The sequence below is a fragment of the Acinonyx jubatus genome, chromosome F2, assembly GCF_027475565.1.
Source record: "Acinonyx jubatus isolate Ajub_Pintada_27869175 chromosome F2, VMU_Ajub_asm_v1.0, whole genome shotgun sequence".
NCBI lineage: Eukaryota > Metazoa > Chordata > Mammalia > Carnivora > Felidae > Acinonyx > Acinonyx jubatus.
The window spans coordinates 76,061,177-76,078,903 of record NC_069394.1 but is presented as its reverse complement, the minus strand read 5'-3'; the positions used below and the strand labels follow the sequence as shown (position 1 = coordinate 76,078,903).

At 41.1% G+C, this 17,727-nt stretch overlaps 1 protein-coding gene and 1 non-coding gene across 4 annotated transcripts in view; both read right to left on the bottom strand.

The window, feature by feature from the left end:
* Positions 1-17,727, bottom strand: part of ATP6V1H (ATPase H+ transporting V1 subunit H) — a 106,989-nt gene that overhangs the window by 64,347 nt on the left and 24,915 nt on the right. For all 3 annotated transcript variants that reach the window (XM_015071282.3, XM_027042862.2, XM_027042861.2), the window contains 2 exons: positions 7,988-8,085; positions 682-874 (listed from right to left, as the gene is read on the bottom strand). In XM_015071282.3, coding sequence (XP_014926768.2) covers positions 682-874; positions 7,988-8,085 — 291 coding nt within the window. The remainder of the gene's footprint in view (positions 1-681; positions 875-7,987; positions 8,086-17,727) is intronic.
* LOC113594778 (U6 spliceosomal RNA) lies at positions 5,083-5,186 on the bottom strand. The gene has a single exon (XR_003415221.1). It is a non-coding gene; the product is annotated as a U6 spliceosomal RNA (small nuclear RNA).

The window sequence follows — 17,727 nt, the reverse complement described above, 5'->3', positions numbered from 1 at the left end:
GTGGCATCCTTAAAAGACGCTAGGGTTGGCCAAGCTATCCCTCAGAAGCCCAACAAATCCTAAGGTGACCAACAAAATAATCAACACACAACTACGACAGCAAATGCACTGGGTCTGCGCAGGCAATTAACAACACTTTATTTCAGTGTTAAGTTGCCTGGCAGCCAGAAGACCTAGTTTTCAGAGTCTGGCTCAGCTCCCCATCTCGTTCTCAATTCCCTCATCTGTTCAAGGGAGTTTTATATACATATATATATAATTATATCCAGAATCTGAACTACAACTCTATACTAAAATAAGGGCCCTTTAAGAGAAAAAAACTTCCTCAACGGTCTCTTGGAACACACTGCAACCAAAGAGGATTTCGTCCACATGAACATCATACAATGACATTTCCCACGAGCTTTTTATAACTCATATATTTTATCCATTTAAATGGCTTCTCCCCAACCCCATCCTATTATATGGCTTTGCCTCAATCCCACAATATATATACATTAGTGAGGTTTGTCTCTATGTTCACCAACACCCATAGTTTGATAACTACACGGAGAACAATCAGTTTTTTCCCACCTGCTAAAAGCCCTCAAATATATACTCCACAGGGAAAATGCCTCACACGTACACACACACACACACACACACACACCATTAAAAAAAAAAACCCCACAAAACACTTACACGGAATGCTGCGAGAATGATTCTTGTCACCTTCTCTTTGACAGATTCTTGAAGGATATCAGACAGGACAGGAATGATATTATAGCGCCGCAGGTGTTCACACATTTGGGGACTGAATGCCAGGAGCCATATTGAAAAAATCATTTGATACTGGAGTTGAAAGCCACACTTGTTACTCAAAACTCCCATTATGCTGAAAAGGAACACATATTAAGAAAACATTTACTACAACAGTGCAACAAGAGAGAAGAAATAATTGCCTATTCTCTTTTTGCACTAATGGAACAAGCCCTTCTGAATTATGTCCTCGTTTTCTTTTCTGCCAGAAATAACAAGCAAGTTAGGCGCCTACTTATAGACGGCCGCTTCCAGCACGGCCTCACTTAAGTCTTCCCTAAGGTCACAAGATTTCCGGAGCACCTGAGTGGTCAGTCAGTTGAGTGTCCAACTCTTGATTTCGGCTCAGGTAACAACCCCCAGGTTGCAGGATCATGCCCCACATCAGGCTCGTGCTGGGATTGGATCCTGCTTGGGATTTTCTCTCTCTCTCTCTCTCTCTCTCTCTCTCTCTGTTCCTCTCCCCTGCTTGCACACGCTCACTCTCTCTAAAATTTAAAAAAAAAAAATTTTTTTTTTCTTAAGATTTCAGCATTCAGCAGCCCTTGCTGCTGGAAAGCAATAAGAAATGAAACATAAATTTGCAATAATACAGCAGAGGAAATGGTAAGACCAACGGACAGACATTAAAGAAGTTAAAATCAAAAGGACTTGGTAACACAAATAGCTGTACATCTTGGTGAAGTCATAAGGTATACCAAGATTTTGAGTCTGTATAACCAAGAGGGTCATTTTTAGCTTTAAAAATATTTAGGAGACTCATACAGAGAAAACAGGATGATTTTGGAAAAAAAAACTGTCATGAGCCTGAATAGGACATAGCCAATTGGGGGTAAAACTTCAGAAGCTTCTTTTTTTTTGTCTTAAGTTTATTTATTTTGAGAGTGGGGTGTGAATAGGGGAGGGGTGAAGAGAAAGGGAGAGAACGAGAATCCCAAGCAGGCTCCACACTGTCACCACAGAGCCCGATGAGGGGCACAAATTCACAAACCGTGAGATCATGACCTGAGCCAAAATCAAGAGTCTGATAAGCTTAGCCAACTGAGCCGTCCAGGTGCCCCAAACCTCAGAAGCTTCTAATTCAACCTCCCATTTTACTGATAAGGAAATTGGGAAAGCTATATGGAAATGAAAGAGATTACATCAAGGCAAACAACTAAGGAAATTTCCACAGGAAATGCCTACATTTAAACAAGAAAGAAGAGAAACTACCAGGTTAGATCATTAAAAAATGACCAGAGGGGTTAAGGGGAACTCCTTAAGGGGTTAAGAGGAAAACCTACCGAACCCACAGCACAAAGACTGAACCATAATGTAAACAGGGACCTTAGTCAATAAGAGTATATTAGTATCGGCTCATCAACTGAAGGAAACGTACCATACTAACGTAAGACATTCTTAACAGTGAAAACTATGGGGCAGGTAGATACGAAAATTCTGCACTTTCAATTTTTCTGTAAACATAAAAGTGCTCCCAAAAGTCGATTAAAAGAAAGAAAGAAATGTTTAAAATCTGACTTCACAATCTACAACCGCTAGCTTAGTGGAAGGCTTGTATTTGTGCCATTTTCCCATCTTTATGATCCCTTCCTATACAGTTACAAACTCGCTGAACGGCCCTTCATTTTCTCATGCGTGATTTCTCCCTCACACCTTTTCTATTTTGAGTTGTTGTTTAAGACTTGCTTTTGTTTAATACTGATGTCAGTGGTATACTTCACGTAAAATATCTTACGTAAAATAAAGTCATTTTATCCCATCACGACCCCGGTACCCAGCTTCCTTTTGCCCTCTGATTATTCCACTGATGAACAGAAGCCTTCTACACTTTGCTCCGTGACGCTGTGGCTGGAACCTGAAGCCACAGTTCTGCTTTGCCAGCTGGCTCTGCCAGCAAGAGCCGCTAGGGGCTGACGGCCAGAACAGAGGAAGAAGAGGCTTGGTCCTGTTGGCTCCCTGCTCCCGGGGGGGCGGGGGGGGGGGGGGGTGTAACACTCCAGCTACATTTCTTCACCGGGGCAGCCGTTTTTTTCCGTGGCACCGGCTGAATTCCTTTTGCAACAGCGCTGGCCGCACAGCCTCACTGCACACCCTCAGCGATACCAACACCAGCCATTTAGGTCCCTGACCTATAAGGCCCTTCCTCTGAGCTCAGGGACATAAGCCCTGGTTTAAACTTCAGTTTACACAGACTCCTTGAAGCGTATGAATTTTAGTAATTCCAATCTCTTATCTGTTCCCCAACTTTAGGGGTTGTGTCTGTACCTTCCACTCTCTCTGACACTTGAGGGTTCTTTTATTTGTTTTCAGAAACCTAGTTAACAAGTTTGTAATTAACAAGTTCTTGATATTAAATTATCTCTAAAAAAAAAAAAAAAATTGTAAGTGACCAGAGGGCTTAAAAACAGCTTGCATTGTCGCTGAAATAAAGACAGAAAGCTTTCAAAGGAAGGAGCAATCAACAATGATGAACGCTGCAGAGAAATTTCAGAGTTCAATATGTGTCTACACTGTATATATATTGTGTTGAAAAAGTAAGTAAGTCTTCTACGTCCAAATAGTAACCACCAAAAGAACTCCAATGAAGCAATTAAAATAAAGTTCCTATTTACCAGAGTAAGGAAGGGTTTCCCTTAGGGGCAGGGAACCCTAACTCCAAAGACAATGGAGGTCCAAGAGCATGCTAAGGGGACTCCAAGGACACAAAGGCCCAAAATAAACCTGAATACAGTAATTTCACAAACATCTGTTGAAAATCTACGTGGCAGGTACAGTGCAAGGCGTGGGAGACATAATGGGGGGCAAAAACAGACCCTACCCATGCTTTCAAGGAGCTCAGAGTCCAGTGGGGAGGCAGGATTCCCAGAGTGGACTCAAGGGAAGGATTCTCCCTTGAGCAGAGACCTGAAGAATGGATAAGTACAAATCCCCATCTCTCAACTACCCCTCTCAAACCGAGGAGCTTAATATTATTTTTAAAGTCACTGAAACATTTACTCAATGATGCTATAGGATCCTAAACGCTACCTTGGTTTGCTATTTAATATTTTCCAACTAGATTATAATTTTTTTTTAAGAGACCACATACGTTTCTTTGTATTCCCTATAATATACAGCGCACCATTACGCACAGAGTCCAAAAAATACAAATTACTGTCAAATCCAAAATAGAAGGCCAAGGTCCATGAGGCCAAAATTATTATTTAGTATCCTGTGTTTTTAATTAAGGCTTAAAAAACAAATCAAGCCAGTGCAGGGCTAGGGAGACCGAACAGCGGATTTACTGGCTGACTTGTGCACTTTTAGCTGGCTGATGCTCTTTACACCCACGAGCACCTCACACCTTATCACACAGTATCACCTAATAATATTCTGATGTTTAAAAATAAAAATCTTAGGGGTGCCTGGGTGGCTCAGTCGGTTAAGCGTCCGACTTCGGCTCAGGTCATGATCTCGCGGTCCATGAGTTCGAGCCCCGCGTCAGGCTCTGTTCTGACTGCTCAGAGCCTGGAGCCTGTTTCAGATTCTGTGTCTCCCTCTCTCTCTGCCCCTCCCCTGCTCATGCTCTGTCTCTCTCTGTCTCAAAAATAAATAAACGTTAAAAAAAATTAAAAAAAAAAAGATAAAGGTGAAAAGATTAAATGACTTTTTTAGATTGCTATCCTATCAGCGAGTTAACATGTTATACCTTGATTAACGCCTGCTCTCAACCTAAAGGTCTCTATTATTTTTGACTACTTTAAATCTAATTAGCAGTCATTAGTATGTCAAAATGGATATGCTGAACACAATGTGTCCCTGTGCTTGTTGCTAACTGAAACAGTTAATAATACTGCTTACTGTCCTCCGAAATACTGCAGTAATTACAATAGCCACATTTGGTTAACTTCGGTATTTGGGTTTATTTTCTGAGCAATTCTAACTATGTGTAGAAATTGCTGTTTCACGACTTTTATTCTGTTTTCCAGATCTTCCAGGGAACAAAAAAAACCTATTTTGTATGTAACAGAATGAAATTCAATTTATTCTTCAAACACTATACAGGTCTATTGGATCCATTCATAAACCTAAGATGCGCTTACGGGATCTCAGTGCTTTTATGTTGCCCGTAATTTGAACAATTATAGTATTTTATTATCCTAAATATTATTGCATCATTATACATTCATTATTCCCAACTATGCTTAAAAATAAAGACTAAAATATAAGAAAATCGGAGAATGATGCAATCACCTACAAAGATGATATAATAACGAAATAATTATCCTTCCTACTGCATTGCCCGAATATTGCATCCTTCTTCCAACTTTATATGTCATCCTTGCACAGGGGACAAGCTGATCTCTGTGTCGCTCCTATGTTAGTATGTGTGCTGCTGAGGCGAGCACTGCATCGCTCGTAACGAAGGTAAAAAGGCTGGAAACACCGTCTCCGTCTCCGTAGTCTACCTTTAGGTTTCTGCGCAATAAGAAAAGCAACATCGTAGTCCTGAAACTGCTATTCTTAGGAAAGTCCGCGTCCACAGTCAGCCTTCGGCTGGCTTCCAGAAACTTTAGTGGTAAACAACTTCCTACACTGATACAAAACTCTCCCTAAATGACAGAGATGGCTCACTGCACCTAAACAATATATTCTGGAGTCTGGAATTTTGCTGTGTGGTAGGCAGAGGGTGTCTGATAAACCTCCAATAAAAGCCATAGGCGCTTGGGGTGCCTGGGTGGCTCAGTCCGGTAAGTGTCCAACTTCGGCTCAGGTCATGATCTCGTGGTTTGTGGGCTGGAGCCCCGCGTCTATGTGCTGACAGCTCAGAGCCTGGTGCCTGCTTCGGATTCTGTGTCTCCCTCTCTCTCTGACCCCCCCCCCCCCCACCGCCGCCCCAGCTCATGCTCTGTTGTGTGTGCGCACTGTCTCTCTCTCTCTCTCTCTCTCTCTCATAAACATTAAAAAAAAATTTGAAAACCACAGGTGTTTACTCTCTACAGGGATTCCTGGGCAGAAACGTCACACAAATGTTGCTACATTTTCACCACTGGGGAAAAAGTAGGCCGTGCGACCCCCCACTACTGCGGGGAGAGAACATACGGAAGCCTAACGTGGATTCCTCCAGACGCGGCCTGATCCACTGTGTCTCTAAAAATAAATCCCAGCCGTGAGAATGACTACATGCTGGGTCCCTTGAGTCCTTCCGCTGAGTCTCCTGACACTGTGTGAACACTGCAAATTCAAAGAATTCAGAACTTTTTATTTTCCATCCATAATGACAATTACCTGAGGAAGGTGTCTCGTAATGATTAGATGAATCAGAAGTTGAAAGTGGAGACAGACGGCATTCTATTAACAATGATGATAAAATTGGTCACATACGTGAAACCTCAAACTGTGAGTTTTCAGCTGACTGTATCATAAATGCATTTTCTCAAACTCAAGAGGCAATAAGTGAAAATATGTTTCTAAGGACAAAGAAAGGAAACAGGGTATTCTCACCTATTTAGCTGTTCAACGTGAAAGCCTCCAACGATATTTTGCAACAAGAGCCTGCACCATTCCATTTTGCTAAAAGGATATGTGATGGTTTTCTTTCATCTTTTATGATGTTGGTGCACCAAAACTCACTTACTACAAAAAGACTTACCATGAAAAAATTCTTACAGAATTTCTAATGGTTGTTTTTCACTATTGCTTTATTCATAAGTCTGTCAATTATCCATAAAATGACCAAATATATATATTTTTGAAAACTGTCCACATGGCAAATTGTGATGACTGTTTTTCCTGACATACTGAAGACTAAATAAGTATAAAAAGATTGAAATTTTACATGTTAACATAAGATTACTAATTTGTTAGGGCACCAGGTGGCTCAGGCAGTTAAGTGTCCCCCTCTTGATTTCCACTCAGGTCATGATCCCACAGTTCGTGAGGCTGAGTCCCGCATCGAACTCCATGCTGAGAATGGAGCCTGCTTGGGATTTTCTCTCTCTCTCTCTTTCTCTCTCTCTCTCTCTCTCTCTCTCTCTGCCCCTCCCGCACTGTGCTCGGTCTCTCTCAAAATAAATAAACTTTTTTTAAAAAAGGATTATTAATTTATTGAGTCGATGATAACTGAGTAGTTGATGACAATTCTAGGCAATTCATAAGGAAAGCCATTTGAGAAAGTCACCCAGCTAAGGAAGCGTCATGCAAACACCGGCTGGGAAGATCCCTCTGGCAGGTGCATGCCTACAGTGGAAATGGAGGCACCAGCCTAGTCGTGTGACAGCCTAGCAGCAGGAGATCAATCGGGTCCTCTTTCTCACCAGCGAACCTCTGCGGACAAACTAGCTTCCTGAAGCGTTTTCCAACAGATAAACAACATCTTCATCAACCCAAAAGAGCGTCTAATTGAAGAGCACGAGATCTCGGGGCGCCTGGGTGGCTCAGTCAGTTAAGCGTCCGACTTCAGCTCAGGTCATGATCTCACAGCTCATGAGTTCAAGCCCCACCTCGGGATCTGTGTGGACCACTCAGAGCTTAGAAGCTGCTTCAGATTCTGTGTCTCCCTCTCTCTCTGCCCCTCCCCTGCTCACACTCTGTCTCTCTCTCTCTCTCTCTCTCTCAAGAATAAATAAACGTTAAAGAAAAAAAAAGAAAAGCATGAGATCGCCCATAATGAATAAATTGACTTTCTGGTAGTAAAAGAGCATTGTTTGTTTTGGTGTTGGGGGGAGTTCTCATATAAGTACATTTGCCAACCTGAGAGGGCAGCCCCTCAAGGTTTCTGAGCCTGCAAATTAGGACCCCACAGAGAATGGGCTAATTACACAGCATTACAAAGAATGGGTCACACTCATTCTTCTGGATAAGACCTTTTCTTGCTGATTTTTGCCTGCATTTACCACAAGATATTTTATAATTGTTTTTTTTTTTTTTCTATTCTGAGTACCTAGAATTTGTGCTGTCAAGCATCAGGCTTTTAAGAGTCCTTAACCTCTTACAAACAGCACAGACCAAGTGAGGGAGAGGGGAAACATTTCATTTAGGAGTTACGGACTTCCATGAAGGTTAGCATAATCCACTGTTAAACAGCCTTAAAAAAAAAAAAACAAAAAACAAACTCCCTTTAGATAATTCAGTGCATTAATTTCTTTGCAAATGTCAAGGAGGGAAGCTTTTAAATGTTACTCGACGTTAAAAGCGAAAGGGCACTCACCAGCTCACCCCATCTGCTTCTACCCAGGCAAAGCGGTACTCATTGACCCGAAGCATCAGCTGCAGACACCCGGCGACACACTGCACGTACTGAGAACTCTACACAAGCAGAAGGACAAGGTTTCAGGTTGAAGAGCACTTAAAGGCGTGGATCGTGCATACACGGAAAGTCTGGATTTTTTTTTTTAGCTAGAGGTTCTTATCATCAGAACATCCAAAAGCCCCTAATATATCTTCAAAAACCAACCTTCGTTTTTGCTTTTCTCTCTACCTCCTAGAGATGAGGCTGTTTTTCTCTGCCAGGTTAAACCTACATAGCTCAAGATTACTCAGCACACAGGGAAATCAAGGAAAAAAAGTAACCCTTTCCTTGTTATGGTTTGGTAAGTGTTATCTCCCAATGTCTCACTTAGCCCTGAACGGGGGCACCGTAGAGACAATACTGCTCTTCATAACCGTAGAAATGTCGAATAAGATTAAAAAGATAAAACTCTACTCTTGGAGATGGGCCTGTACTTAAACGGACGCAAGTCACTGAACCTTCCCAATACTCGATACCTTTGTCCTTAATGAGGATGACACCCCACACATCCCGAAGGAGTGTTGTTAGGACTAAGTAATGCCTTTAGCATAGAGCCAGGCATTGCACAGAAATGCAATAAATGGGGACTTCAAAAAAACAACCACCATACAGCACATAAGAAGTCGAAACATTTGAAAAAGGTGCTCTATCATTTTTAACAGCTATCAGTTCCACAGCACTGTTCTAGAAAAACTGAGGTTAAATCTGGAACTTGAAATAGACAGGAATAATACCCCCAGGAACAATGCAGGCACCTCCATTTTAGTAAAGCTAATAGCAACACTCGGCCTGGGTTCTTGTCCAAATATTTGCCATGAACCTCCCGCCCCCCATCTAGAAGAACAGGGAGAGCAGAGGAAGCTGCACTCTAGCCTTAAAGAACATGCTAATAAAAGAAAAGAAAATGGAGAGAATCACGGATGTTATAGAAATTCACAAAACCTAATATACACGCTGCTACTAGGCTCTGTGTTTTCAAACAAAGTTCGTTAAAACCTAACACTTCAAAGAAATTCCAGGCATTCGATCACAAAAACACAACGATATAAGTACATTTGGTGGAAGTATCAAAGGATATCAAGAAAACGTTATCTTAGATTTTAAAAGTAGCGAAGTTTCCCAAAAGCACGATATATCCATTAATACAATTTGCCTGAAAACTCAAAACATTAACAGAAATTACCAAAAAAAAAAAAAATGTGAATTTTCAGTTCTAAAATGATCTTCCATAATGGGAAAAAAATGTTATTTTTCCAATTTAGTCAGCAGGTAGTAATCTTTTTTGAAAGATGAATTCCATTTTTCTTGTTTAGAGGGATAGCCTAAGCAAGGTTTCCGCATATAATGAATAAAAATGCAACCTAGGGCACTCTCTCCTCTTCCATTTATCATCAACTTCCTCTCAACAAAAAATTTCTTTTTTTTTAATGTTTTTTTTGGTTTTTGGTTTTTGTTTTTTTTTTTTGAGAGAGAGAGAGAGAGAGGGAGAGAGAGAGAGAGACAGAGCATGAGTAGGGGAGGGTCAGAGAGAGGGAGACACAGAATCTGAAGCAGGCTCCGGGCTCTGAGCTGTCAGCACAGAGCCTGATGCGGGGCTTGAACTCACGGACCGTGACATCATGACCTGAGCCGAAGCTGGACGCTTAATCAGCTGAGCAATGTACTACTGTCCTCCATACGGTTCAATGTGAACACAATCTTGATCTTCCTGCTGTATATATTTTTCTTTTTGCTAGCATTTCCGATTCTATCAGGACATTAACAAGTATTCTCAGGGCACCTGAGTGGCTCAGTAATTAAACATCTGACTCCTGATTCCAGCTCAGATCATGATCGATCTCATGGTTCGTGGGATCAAGTCCCACATCAGGCTCCATGTTAACAGTGCAGAACCTGCTTGGGATTCATTCTCTCCTCCCCCTCCTCTCTCTCTGCTCCTCCCTGCCTCTCAAAATAAATAAGTAAACTTAAAAATAAATAAATAAAAAGTATTCTTGAAAAAGCTGCAGTTGCTAATTAGAAAACCCTGAAATGTCAAAAGATTTCAAACAAAGACAAACTGAACAAGAAGCGAAAGGCAGAGAAACAGTCTATCTCGCAGGATGATATCACAAACCACCATCACAGACGCTGATGAAGCAGTGTTTGAGGTAATCAAAGATTGCTCCTTCCACACAGAAATGCCACAAGAGAGAATCAAACGAGGAAGAGATCTCCGTGCTGTCCCTTGGAGCAGTACCAGAGCCCCGCTTTTCCAGCTGACCTTTCCTGACCCCATGCTTGGAACACCCAAGGGTCACAGGCACCATCACTATGTAAGCTGCTTCCAGGTACTAGGTACAGTTATAAACTAGACAAATAGTACAGAATCTCATTAATATTTGTGTATTAATATGACTTGTATCGACCTGAATTTTACATGAAATTCTTTGTACATATTTATGATTAAAAATTCAATCAATACAGAATAAGCATGAAAGAAAACATCCCTCTTCTCATCCCTCAGTACCATTCCTACGATGTAATCACTGTTAGTAGATATTCTGTGTAATACTGTAGAAAGTTTCTATGCATTATACGTTCTTTTTTGAAAAAAAAAAGTAAGATTATACTATAACTTTCACTTATGTTTCTTTTTCCATTTAATCTTATACATAGAGATCTACTGCATTTTTAACCGTTTACATAAAGATTTTAACCCCCCTGTGCTCTCTCAACTTTGAAGAAGTATTCCCTAATTCAACAGTGTCTATTTGGTTGCTTATATTATCTGATAAGCAGAAGGGATTCCGCTTTATTTTCACATGTATTTGTCCTTAGAATCCAACCAAAGACGAAGAAGCCCATTTGCCCTTGCAGTTGTAGAAAAACTGCTTGACAGCTACAACCTCAGATTGCCTGCACGGTCAGAAACTAGTAAGGGACATAAGGCCTCCATCTTTCTAAGTTCTCAACTATTCCCCAGAAAGACTCTACAGGTCTATCCTCAATATTCATTCAACAGGTATTTACTGAGTGCCTTCTATGTGCAAGACACTGTTCTTGCACTGGACACATGACCATGAACAAATAGACCACAATCCCTTCCATCAGGGAGTTTACAGTCCAATGCAGAAAGAGGAAAAGTACACACACACACACACACACACACACACACACACACACACAGTAAATTACAGAGCGCACTGGAATCTGACAAATCCAATGCAACAAAAATACTGTTAAGAAAAGGAAACAGGAAATGCAGAGAGGGAGACACGGAAATTCTCATACTTTGTTGATGGATCTGTACATTGACTTAACACTGCCTGGCGACATCTACTAAACTTACATATACCTTACAACCCAGCAATTCCATTCTGTTACACAGGATCTCTGGAGGCACCCGATGCTGAGGAGACAAGTGACAGAAGCCCAGGAAAGTAAACAAGCAAGGCGCGCAGCCATCGAGGGAGCAGTGTTGACGCTCTGGTAAGCACTGCTTACCAGGTCCGGTGCCACGCTGGCCTCCTTCCCATGGCTGCTCTGTGCCATGTGACTCCCGCTCTTAGTATGCTTCCATGGCTTCTTTCCCCTGCCAAGGAGAAGTTCTAAAGCCCTCTGTGATCCCTAAGGCCCTGAATGTCCTGGACCTGCCTCATCTCCCCACCTGCTCTCCCTCCCCTGCGATGTTCTCTGCACGCTTCCCTCCGCTGGAGGCGCAGGCTTATCCCGTTTCCTCAGGAAGCCTGAGCAAACTGGCCCCAGATGAGACCACCCCCCCCCCCGCCCCCTCGTGGACCCGTGCTCCTCTCCTACAAGCCTTGCCACAAGGGTACTAAAATAATCAAAGAGCCTAATTAACTTGTCTAATGCTGTCCTCCCTGAGTAAAATGAAGGCCTGTGAAGCCAGGAGTCCTGCCCATCCTGTTCAGTGCTACTCTTTCAGAACCATGCACTGAGGGGCGCCTGGATGGCGCAGTCGGTTAAGCGTCCGACTTCAGCCAGGTCACGACCTCGCGGTCCGTGAGTTCGAGCCCTGCGTCAGGCTCTGGGCGGATGGCTCAGGGCCTGGAGCCTGTTTCAGATTCTGTGTCTCCCTCTCTCTCTGCCCCTCACCCGTTCATGCTCTGTCTCTCTCTGTCCCAAAAATAAATAAACGTTGGAAAAAAAAAAAAAAAAGAACCATGCACTGTACCTGTTGGCACTCAATACATGGTTCTTTGTTTTAACTTTATTTATTTTGAGAGAGAGAGAGAGAGAGCGAGCAAGCAGAAGGGAGAGGGAGAGAGCGAATCCCAAGCAGGCTCCACACTGTCAGCACAAAGCCTAACACGGGGCTCGAGCTCACAAACCATGAGATCATGACCTGAGCCGAAATCAAGAGTCAGATGCTTAACCGACTGAGCCACCCAGGTACCTCAATACCTATTTCTTGATTGAACAAACAAACGGGAAATACAAACAAATGTCCTATCTTACACAAATTCCAAATGAATGGGGCTCTAACAGAGATGGTTCAGTAACTGAAAGTTTGGCCAAAATCTTATGCTGATAACAATCAATACTGCAGAAATACATACAACATAGCACTATTATTCTATTTCCTTTTGGAGCCAAAACTGAATCTGTTTGGTAGTGTGGATCTTATGAAATTGTCTAGTATTTTCTTTTATCTCAATTTAAGAACTAATATGAATTGCTAGTCAATTCTGGCTGCACCTTATATCATCCTATTTTACTAGAAAATATTTATGATAAAAGCACTCACTTAGGCAGATAATAGTTGCCATTTAAATTGCTAAGGTAGGGGCGCCTGGGTGGCTTAGTCGGTTAAGCCAGGTCATTTTGGCTCAGGTCATGGTGTCACAGTTCATGGGATCGAGCCCCATGTCGGGTTTTGCTAGCCCTCCCCTGTACTGTCTCTCTTTCTTTCTCAAAATAAATAAGTAAACTTAAAAAAAAAAAACTGTCAAAAAAGAAATTAAGAATTTTTAATAAAAACAATTTATTAACCCATGTATTTTTCAAAGCCCTTTCAAACAAAAATTAAAATTAAAAATAAAAGGGAAATACCATGATACCAATTTTTCAAGATGAGGCTTAAAAAGGTGATATAATTTGTTGAAATTAAAATCGTGAGTTAATCTTGGATTGGCACTAGGAGTCCTCTCTCTTATGCTTAAGCTAGAGTTCTCTGTGCTACACCAGACATCCCAGGCTGAGAAGTGGCCACAACAAGCCCTCTCACTGCAGCAAACCTCACTGGTATAGAGAGATAGGTTTACTTCTCAACACATTTAAGACAATATCACTTGGGTACATTTTCCAATGTCGCTGAAATGCAAACTCTCCTACATGGTGGTGGAATAATCACAGCAAAGGGAAAACAGCAAGGGATAAAATTCACCTTCCTGGCAAATATGGTCTCAGGGATCCATACTCTGCAGATTTACAAGCTAATTTGAAAACTGAGGAGTTACACAGTAAATTGGCAACACAAGATAAACATAAAAACTACGGTGATATTGCACCCAGTAAAACTAATGTTATAAAAAGTTTAGAGATACATTTTCAATATTCATCTTCATAATGCTGGGATTTAATTTTTTTTTTTTTTACGTTTATTTATTTTTGAGAGACAGAGAGAGACAGAGCACAAGTGGGAGAGGGGCAGACAGAGAAGGAGACACAGAATCCGAAGCAGGCTCCAGGATCTGAGCTGTCAGTACAGAGCCGGACGCGGGGCTCAAACCTACAAACCGTGATATCATGACCTGAGCCAAAGTCGGACGCTCAACCGACTGAGTCACCCAGGTGCCCCCCTATAATGCTGGGATTTAAGTACAGACTAAATGAGAAAGAGCAAAGATAATATTCACTTAAATCCTGGAATCATGGGCACTTGAAATAACACGTCTGTATTGCAGTAAAAGGCATCTGTCCCACAGACAGTGAAATGTACACCAGAGCAGACCTGGTGAAGCACTAAGTTGAACTTTTCAAACACAAAATTGACTAAAATAAATTCCAGAAGCCAGTTTTACATGAAATGGAGGACTGCCCATTTCAACAGTCCGAAAAGTATTTGATGCTTCATAACAATTACATGAATCCTTCCTCATAGAACTAAAAACGAGTATGTGCACGAACGTGTGTGATTTTTAACTCTATCACAGACGTTCGCTTTAAGAAATAACACAACACAATGTCAAATGTCAGTAAGGAAATGGAACAACTGGAATTCTCATTCTCTGTTGACAGATACGTAAATTGATTTAGAACACGGATTGGCAGTATCTACTAAATTTATATACACTTTACAACCCAGCAATTCCATCCTAGAATTAAGTGTTCCAGACATAAGTGATTACAGTGATTACATCTACCAAAAGACATGTACAAGAATGTTCACAGCAAGATTACTCACAACAGCCCAAAACTAGAAATAACCCAAATATCCATTAATAAGAGAATAAAAAATATTCATTTAATAGATTCCTACACAGCAATAAAAAGAGTGAATCACTGCTAGGGGCACCTAGGTGGCTCAGTCTGTTAAGCATCCAACTCTTGATTTCAGCTCAGGTAACGATCTCAGGGTCGTGGGATCGAGCCCTACATCAGGCTCAGTATGGAGCACAGAGCTTGCTTGGGATTCTCTCTCTCTCCCACTTTCTCTGCCCCTCCTCTGCTCATTCTCTCTCTTCCTTTCTCCCTCTCCCTCTTCCTCTCAAAATAAATAAACTTAAAAAAAAAAAAGAATGAATCACTGCTAAATGCAATATGAATGAATTTCATTGGCACAATATTGGCAAGAGAATTCAGATACGTAAGAGTTCATACTGAATACAATTCCATTACAACAGAGTTCAAGATTAGGCAAAATTAATCTATGGTACTAGGTTCCATGATAACCACAACCTCGGTAAGAGTTGAGCCAAAGGGAAGTGCTGAGTACGAGGACATGTGACATTTCAATTCTTTTAGCTGAACATTTAAAATCTGTGTATTTTACTTTGTGTAAGTTAAGACATAATTAAAAAAAAAAAAAGAAAGAAAGAAAAGAAAAAAGACGAAGGAAAGGAAAAGGGGAGAGGCTTTGCCTATCAAGAATTTTGCCAAATTATCTTTGGCAAATCACTTAAACTCTTCAAAACTGTTTTATCATCAATAAAGGGAAATATCAGCCCTAACAAATTAAAAGCAAAACATCTGCTACTCAAATCTGAACTCACATCAGTTCTGCAAGGCGCAAAACAATGGTAAGGTATATTTTTATTACCTCATATGCAGGAACTAAAATACAGAAGGGCAAAAATCCTCTTGAAGTTGGCTTACGCAAAAAGATCTTCTAGTCAATACTCATAAAATACCTAGATTAAATTAATGCCCAAATTGAGATAATTTAGTCTTAGACTTAAGTTTTACCAAAAAAACACAATTCACTATTAATTTGCAAATTTCTCAACCTCCTTCAAGCATTGCTTTCAACCTAATTTGCTTAGTCACCCAGTGAGATTCCTTACTACGCAGAAAAATCATTATGAACTTGAGAAAATATTACTTTATAAATTACTGCTTTGTATACAACTTCCAAGAACACATCTAGCGTACAAGCTTAGATTACTTATTGTTATAATCATTGCTATGCTTTGACAATGATTTGTACAAGGAAGTCTTGTACTGAAATACCTTACCACAAAATTTCTTTTGTACTGCCAGAATATACCTCTGGATAATCCTTCCAAAAATACGATCAGAGAAACAAAACGCACAGATTCTTATCTTCCCTCCTTAACGTTCATTCTGTGCATACATTTTAAGGGTCCCCAGTGTGTAGCAAGATGTATTAATTTGGTGGCAGGAAGATAAAAGGCAATTGAACAATGAAAATCCTCCAAGATCCGCTTCAGGTCAAACTTACACAGACATCCTTTGTGAATTACTTTGGGTCCTCACAGACCTCACGACTCACCAGCTAGAGCAGACCGCAGTTAAATAAGAGGCCCAAACTGTATGGATTCGTGACACGGGAATTCCTGACTCATTTCAGCTACTCGGGGATACTCCTGATGTGCTCAACAACGAAGCGGTGAAGAACTAAACCGAGTACTCTACCTCTTGCGGAAGACTGAAAAGTGTCACATGGGCACAGCATTAAATTACAAGAGTAAAACGAATTTCATATTAATGAGGATATTAGAACCACCACCGAAGACAATTTAAGAAATCTTGCCAAAAGCCGGAAGAAAAAACCCTAAATTTCGTTTCTCTCATTCTCAAATGTTATAAATATGTGTTAAAACATGCATGAATCTTGCAAACATTACACTAAGTGAAAGAAGCCAGTCACAGACAACCGCGGGCTGTACGCTCTAATTTTATGAAACGGCCAGAAGAGGAAGAGAGAGGCAGAAAGTAGACTGGTGTTTGCTAGAGGGTGGGAGCAAGGAACAGGAATGAAGAATGACTATTAACGTGTACACGGTTTCTTTCTGAGGGGTTGAAATGTTATAAAATTAGATTGTGGTAATGGCTGCACAACTCTGTAAATATACTAAAACCTTCTGAACTGCGCAGATGGGTGGATTTTATGGTATGTGATATATACTTCGATAAAATAGTTAACAAACTAAATAAAACTGAAAATTTACTTTCTTACTCGCGCTTGCCGCATTTCCGAGTGCTCGAGAGCCACACGGTGGCTCCCACAATGGCCAGTTCCATCATCATGGAGAGTTCGGGTGGACAGAATGGATCCAGAACGTTAAAAGGCAAGATGAAATAAGGAATAAGGAGAACACATCAACTTCCTGCAGTTACTTACTCCCATCAGTGAAACAATGTTGATCTAGCAATAACTAATGCTAAACTGGACCTACAACAAAACGGCCAGAGATCAGAACCAAATGAGAAGTCACCCTGCTCCCTCACACACGGGTGCAAGTGAAGGCAGACAGAGGGAAAAGAAAACGAGCAAACAAACACGAAATTCCCAGATTCCTTCTAAGTCTTGCCGTTCGTGACAGATCACAGTATGTGCCTTTTTATCAGGACATCAGCACCAACCAACTTCCATGGCTTGTGTGGCTCCCTCAGAAGGACAGAAGACTGAGTACTCACTTTCAAGAGCCAGTAAAGAACGAAACAGTTTAAGAAGGTGAGTGTGTAAGATCTGATGTTGGTTAACATTTTCATATTTGGGCAAAAACAACATGATGCATTCTAAGGCAAGCCCACTTATGTGATGTCATTTAAACAAAAATGTTTGTAATAATCCACTTATAACTCAAGATGAGGCTTCCGTGGCCATTTTAAGAGAGAAGACTATTAGATCATTCGTAGTTCACATTTTGAAATGCAAAACTTGTGTTTTATACTGCCATCAAGTGGCAATATCATATAATGATAATTTCCCAAACCTTTTCTATGCTCAGAAAACCTAAAGGGATTTTAAGATATACCACCCATATTTTTACAAGTCTGAGCAGGCTCTGCAACGTGGAGAATACCCCCAGACCCAATTCCCCTTCCACTGCCTCAAAAGGAGTTCCCTGGCAAGCAATTCCTTTCTTCGGGGTTTTTGTCACTCATTAGCCGAATGACTTTGGGCAAGACGGTGCTGCCATTCCGTGCAGCCTCACTGTTCACATCTACACAGTGTGGCTGACGGTAAG